This window comes from Lycium ferocissimum, chromosome 5 (assembly GCF_029784015.1).
Source record: "Lycium ferocissimum isolate CSIRO_LF1 chromosome 5, AGI_CSIRO_Lferr_CH_V1, whole genome shotgun sequence".
In the NCBI taxonomy this organism is placed as follows: domain Eukaryota; kingdom Viridiplantae; phylum Streptophyta; class Magnoliopsida; order Solanales; family Solanaceae; genus Lycium; species Lycium ferocissimum.
The window spans coordinates 43,664,006-43,670,264 of record NC_081346.1 but is presented as its reverse complement, the minus strand read 5'-3'; the positions used below and the strand labels follow the sequence as shown (position 1 = coordinate 43,670,264).

General features: G+C 38.3%; 1 protein-coding gene across 1 annotated transcript; it reads right to left on the bottom strand.

The window, feature by feature from the left end:
- Positions 1–3,865: 3,865 nt before the first annotated feature.
- On the bottom strand, positions 3,866–6,044 carry LOC132056841 (uncharacterized). The gene is made up of 2 exons (XM_059449213.1): positions 5,882–6,044; positions 3,866–5,071 (listed from the first exon to the last, which is right to left on the bottom strand). The coding sequence occupies exon 2, from the start codon at positions 5,052–5,054 to the stop codon at positions 4,338–4,340; it is 717 nt and encodes a 238-aa protein (XP_059305196.1). The 5' UTR covers positions 5,055–5,071; positions 5,882–6,044; the 3' UTR covers positions 3,866–4,337.
- Between the last annotated feature and the right edge of the window lie 215 nt (positions 6,045–6,259).

Sequence of the window (6,259 nt, the reverse complement as noted above, 5' to 3'; positions counted from 1 at the left end):
TGATTCTCCTAGTACCACGGATACATGTGTTATTGTTTTTTTTTTTTTTTTTTCTTTTCAATTTGTTTTGGTATGTGCAGTTTTGTAAGTATCTTGGTTTCAGAATACTACAATTTTACCAGCTCCCACTTGATATATATACACAAATAACTTGTCCTCTTTGCACTTTAATGTTGGAGTTTTTTGCTTTGTCCAAGAAGAAAATTTTCCATTTTCTGCTAACAGTTTGTGAATAGCGAATCATACATTCGTGTTTATCAAGTATAACTTCGTCTTAGCACCCAACAGTGTGGTTTAGTGGTGTTTCAAGTGGGTTGAGAATCATGTGGATGGTTTGGGTTGAATCCTAATAAAGACAAAAAATACTAGATTTTTCATCACCCTCATCACTTTGGTGGATAGAGTTACTTGACGTGTGTTGCTGGTGGGAGGTGGTAGGTATCCCGTGAAATCAGTCGAGGTGCGCGCAAAGCTGGCCTAGACACCAAGGTTATACAAAACAGTATAACTTCGTCTTACATAGAAAATAGATTTTAAAAAATCTTCTTTTCCCCATAGAACTAATGGGATTAGTGGGTATGTTGTTGTAGTAGTATAGTTACTCTCTGTTTCTTCTGGTCTTGAACCAAAGTAGATAATAATGGAGTTCGTGAGAACATGTAATTCCTCTTCTGTGTGCCTTTTTCTCATTCATTTAGTCGTTTTGCAACTCAAAATTGTTTATTTCGTGAAATGGTTCTGCAAATTTTGTAGTTGAAAGGTTAATGTTGGAAAAAAATATGACAAAGTGGTAAAGTGCAAGTGGCTGTCATACTCACCCCGAGCCCCCTAAGATGACGAGGAATTAAAAAGAGAATTGTTCAAGTGCTTTATCAAGGACCGGAACGGGTTCAACGAGCATATTGGGCAGCTTTTCTATCAACTTGATGCAATTTCATCATTTCTGTCTTTCACTGTCATAATACAGCAGAAAGAACTAGAAAACTTTGCAGAGCTGTGTTGAACTTCATTTTTCAAAAGGATTGGATGTTAGTTATAAGTTGAAGTGAAGTGTATCTGCTATGCAAAATGAAATGGAGATGCTTCTTTGAATTAGGTGTAACATATTTAAGGCAGAAGCAAGGGAGTGAACTCGCGGCCTTACTGCCTGCCATGAAATAAAACAGGAGCTGCAAAGCAAAATCTGACAGGAACAATCATGGAAAAAGAGCATTCTACAGACGGGGGCAGATTTATAGGGCAATTTATGGTGCCCATGAACCCATGGCCTTTCCGCCAAATTAGATATATTATGTACATATTTTCTAGAATTGATCGAATATTATCTGCTGACACTCATGCTCCAAAAAGGCTAATTGGTGCTCTTGGTTGAATGCTAAGTTATTTACCTATACGAGCAAGATCAATTCCTGCTTCCCGCTACATGCATACTTTTTTCTCACTAAAAATGCATACTTTTTCTCCTCTTTTAACAGTGCCCATTTTATGGAAATCCTAGACCCGCTTGTCTGTAGATGGAGTTATTTCAAGTCAAATGTTATTTGGATCTCCTATTATTAAACAAATTGAATTGCTTTATGTTCCTAAGTTATCATGTTAGACACAATGCGCTTATCTCAACCATGTAGCAATAAACTGGAGCATGGGAACATACAAGTGAGAACTAAGTGGTGGGAAGACAAGGCAGCTTCTTAGATGTTTGTATTCTGATTACTTGTGCAGTTCATCTGTTGACACTAAAGAGCAAGACAGCTAGAAAAAACATCCGGTATCAAAGTTTATGAGCACAGGCGTTTCTGATTATTAATTTAGGTAAATTTGGCGATGCCCTTTTATCAGCTATGAACCTGGTGTAATAGCTATACCATGCTTGTATCACAAACCTCTCTTTGCACCCCATTTTGATCAACATGGCCTAATAATAACATGTAGAATTTTGAAGGGGATGATCATATCAGATTACTTCACCCCCTCTTACCCCCTAAGACTGTGTCGTCGTAGAGCCATTAATGCGCAACAAAACGTAAAATAGATTGGTGTTTTAATTCCAACTCACCAAATGGCGTGCCTGTCGCTAATAGTCAAATGTCAGATAGTTGGATCCTTTTAGGTATAGATTCAAAGATCCTCATCAATTATTTTATAAAAGCTAGATATGGTGGTCTTTATCGAGCGTCCCGGCGTTCGAACCCCCGCCTACAATAAGATAGTAGGATTTGCCCTTCGGGTCGAGCTCAAAGACACGTATTCATTGCCTAGTGCGGGTTATCTCTCATGTGTGGTTTGCGAGCCTATCATGACATGGGTTTGCCAATGTTCCTTTAGAAGGGGCAAGCGGGTTCCCATGTCATAAAAAAAAAAAAAAATATGGTGGTCTTTTTCTTTTGTTTTAGTTCCTTTTCACCCCTAAGAAAAAGTATTTGTCTTTTGCATTATTCATCATTGGCACCAATCAGAAACAAACGCCAGTTTTTTGCTCATTTGGTCGAAAGCTACATACCACCAGAAGCAAGGAAATCAAAGGGGAAAAAGGTGCAGAACATAGATATGACCTTTGAATTTGGACTAATATGTATGTTATCTAATAGTATCTCTTTATCCTTTTCATTTGCGAAACACCGTTAGGCCATTGGAATTTGGAGTGTAGCTGCGTGTAGATGTTCCATTGGAGGACCCTTTGAATCCCATCATTCAATTTATCTGATCCTATCTCCTTTACTTACCAACTGCCAACAACCCACGGTCTTATTAATGCACTTCCTTAACTTCCCAAAGTAAAATAGAAACTCCCCTTAACCTGCTAATAAAAGACCAAGAGAACAACTTCCTATATCAACTTTAATTGAGTGTAACATATCAGTTTCAGTTCTATTCTGAATCTGGCTTCTTCTGTTCTTATTTAGTACTACTCGACAGACTACACCTAAATGGCAGGAGATCAACCTAAATGCTCCAATTTCACTGGGGATAGACATAAGAAGAAAAGCCAGTGGGTTATATCTGTTGTCGTCTTTCTTGCAATCTTCTTCGCTCTCTGCATTGTAGCTCTGATATTGGCATTAACCCTATTCAGGATTAAGGAACCTCACATTAAACTGTCATCTGTAGCTGTCCAAGGATTCTCCACACGCATCTACTGGCCTACTCTACAAATAAAACTGAACATTACCTTGGACCTTAAGATTCAGCTTTGACAATCCAAATAAAGCCAGCTTCAGGCATGGGGCAGGAAAAAGCTTAGTCATGTATAGGAATAACCAGGTAGGACAGTTGAACCTAGACTCGGGTTTCATTCCAGCCCACAGCTCTACAACTATTCTTTGCCAACTAATGCTCACGGTCGATTCCTTCTCATCCTACACAGGATGGCTCATCAAAGATATACAAGCTGGGAAACTTGTGATGAAAACAAAAACCGTTATTCCTGGCAAGGCATTGGTATTTAGAGAGCTCATTAAGAAACATGTTGAAGTAGCCTCTGCATGTCAAATTATCATTGGGTTCCCTGACCTGAAGATCCTAAAAGATGAGTGCACGGTCCAGGCCTGACAAGTTTTGAGGTGTAGAGATGTTTTGATAGAGTGTCCAGCAGAAAATTTTCTGGAAGACTAGCACCGACTATTTAAATTATATGTAATACTGGTCCTTAAATCCATTTGGGTTGACAATGCATACACCGTTTATGAAGCCTGAGATTCTTGAGCTAAACAGTCTGATATCGTGCATTATCACGGAAGTGATGAAATGCCAATACGACTGAAATTTATGTAACAACCAGCACGAGCAAAGTCAGTAGATGAAATTAGTCCACTTTCAACCATTGATCATCATGACAAAGTACAAAAGCAGAAAAGGAACATAAAAGTTCTCCAAAAGCATACATACATTTTCTAAATCCATAAACTACAGGCTCAGTTTCTTGTTAATTATCTTCTCCAATGGGAGACAACTTACAAGTTTGGGAGCATAAAAGCTCGACATAAAGTACCAAAATGGCCAACAATCAACTAACAAAATACTCGATAGCAACTTTTGTCCGCATCGGACATAGAAGTTGCTACAGCCTATACATTATACTGCTACAGGAGTACAGTCACCCAATACTGAAATTAAACTCTACATAATTAGTACATAAAAGTCTTAGAATCACAAGTAAATGCTAGATTAGAAGTCGCGATTTCAACAACCTAAACAATATGTTAATGCTCTACGACATACAAGTCTGAGGTTAGCCACCATACTGAAATGAGTGAGGTTGTCATGTACTAGAATCAATTCCGGCAGAGAACCCAAATCTCTTCACACAGTTATTACTACCTTGCAAACATAAGTAGATGTCAAAATATAAGCTTTTTGCATAATCCCTTGTCAATATTATTAAACCGATATGCAGGCTTCATAGGAGCAGCAGGGCAAGTATCAGCAACTCCACTACGACGAGGTGCAGAGGGAGGTGTCGTGCATCCATCAGAATCTGAAAGTTGAGTTGAGGCTTTCGAATGAAGATCCTCTTTTTGTTTTGAAGTAATAACTTCTAAGAGAGAAGTGTACAACATTTCAAATAACATCTCATCCTCGGACACAGTTCCCACATTGTCCGAGTGATCAACATCTCCATTGAAATTCATAGACTCCTCAAAGCTAAGCTGACGCATCACTTTGGCTTGTGAATCAGTAAAATATTTTTTACACTGTGGGGCAAGCATGAGTTTATCTGGTCCAGGAGCAAATGGATCAAACCCCAACCCCTTCGGAGTCCGTGGACTTCCTTTATTTGAGTAAACCGGGTTGTCATATAGTTGAGAATTGAAGCAAAGAGTCCTGTGACGAGAAGAAGAAACCGGTGAACAACACCCATCTACGTGGTCGCCACCTTCTCGGATGGAATCAGGAGTGATTGGACCTAAAGGATCAGATGGTTTTGTTGGCAATTGAGGCAACCGCTTAACATTTTCTGCTCTTGGTGACTCATAACACCCCTTCAATTTCTTAACAATGGAGTAGTCAGACAAACTTTCTCCCTTATTTCCATCAGAAATGACATCAGTATCCATTATTCCTGCAGTATTCACTAATAAACATGGAGTTTATATACGCTCAATGAAACCAAGGTCTAAGCAACTGAAGTAAAAGATAAACTGTAAATAGGTAATTAGAGGATTTAGCAATTAATCTATCATAACGTGAACGAACCAACAACCACTCGATCTCCTATATAACTTGTTATGACATGACCACCTAAAAGGAAACCCATATGTTAGCCACACACATGGATAGCATCTCTGAAAGCTCCCAAAATCTTCGATTAAAACCAAACCCCACTGCTAGCAATCAATAGAAAAATGTAGTCGTTCATTTTCCCCTCTTAGCAATCAATAAAAAAGAAGCTTTTTTGGTTATTTTATTTTGACAAGAAAGCCTATTTGTTAATTTTAGCAGGTTGAGGAGAAAAGATTTAGGAAAATCCCAGCGTTCAAAGTAGAGTGACAGGAAAGCTAATACAGCGAGCACAACAAAAGGCTAATGAGCAAATCTGGCGAATTTGAAGAAAAAAATATCAACGGGTTCATCCTTGAAGAAACTATTACTAAAAATAAATTGTTTTAAATTAACCTCAATGGACAAAATAAATTGATTTAGGGTTTTGCAAGAAAGGGCAAAGCCCTAAATCAAGGAAGACGGAGAAACCAAATCGAAGAGAAGAAGCGGCACAAAAGAAGCCTAGTAAAAACAGATTGACGAAAGGAAAAAAGGGTATTGGGGAAGCATTATTAATAAAGGAGGAGAGGAATGAAATTAGTTGAATAGTAGTATTGCCAGGCGTAATGGATTGATTGAAATGAACAAGTAAAGAAGGCAGATAAAAGAATATCAGTTTTACCTCAGATTAATGGCAAATAGGGTTGCGGCAATTCAAGATCTGTAGAAACCGGAGAGGGAAACGCAGGAGAGAGTTGTAAGCGGAGCGAGCTTCGGGCGTTAGTCCTTAGCTTAGAAAATTACCAACAAGAGGGAGAAGGAACTACTATTACCAACTACTAGTGTAGTAATTATGAAAAGGGAAAAGGGTCAAATATACCCTCTGCTTCAATTTATTGGTCAAATATATCCTCCGTTAGTCAAAATAATCGAATATATACTTCTGTTAGTCAAAGTATACAAATATACCCCTGAATGGATGAAAAATCTTAAATCAGCCCAAATTACCCATTTAACAAAAATTACCCATGTTACACCGCAGAAAATTTTCCGTTGATGC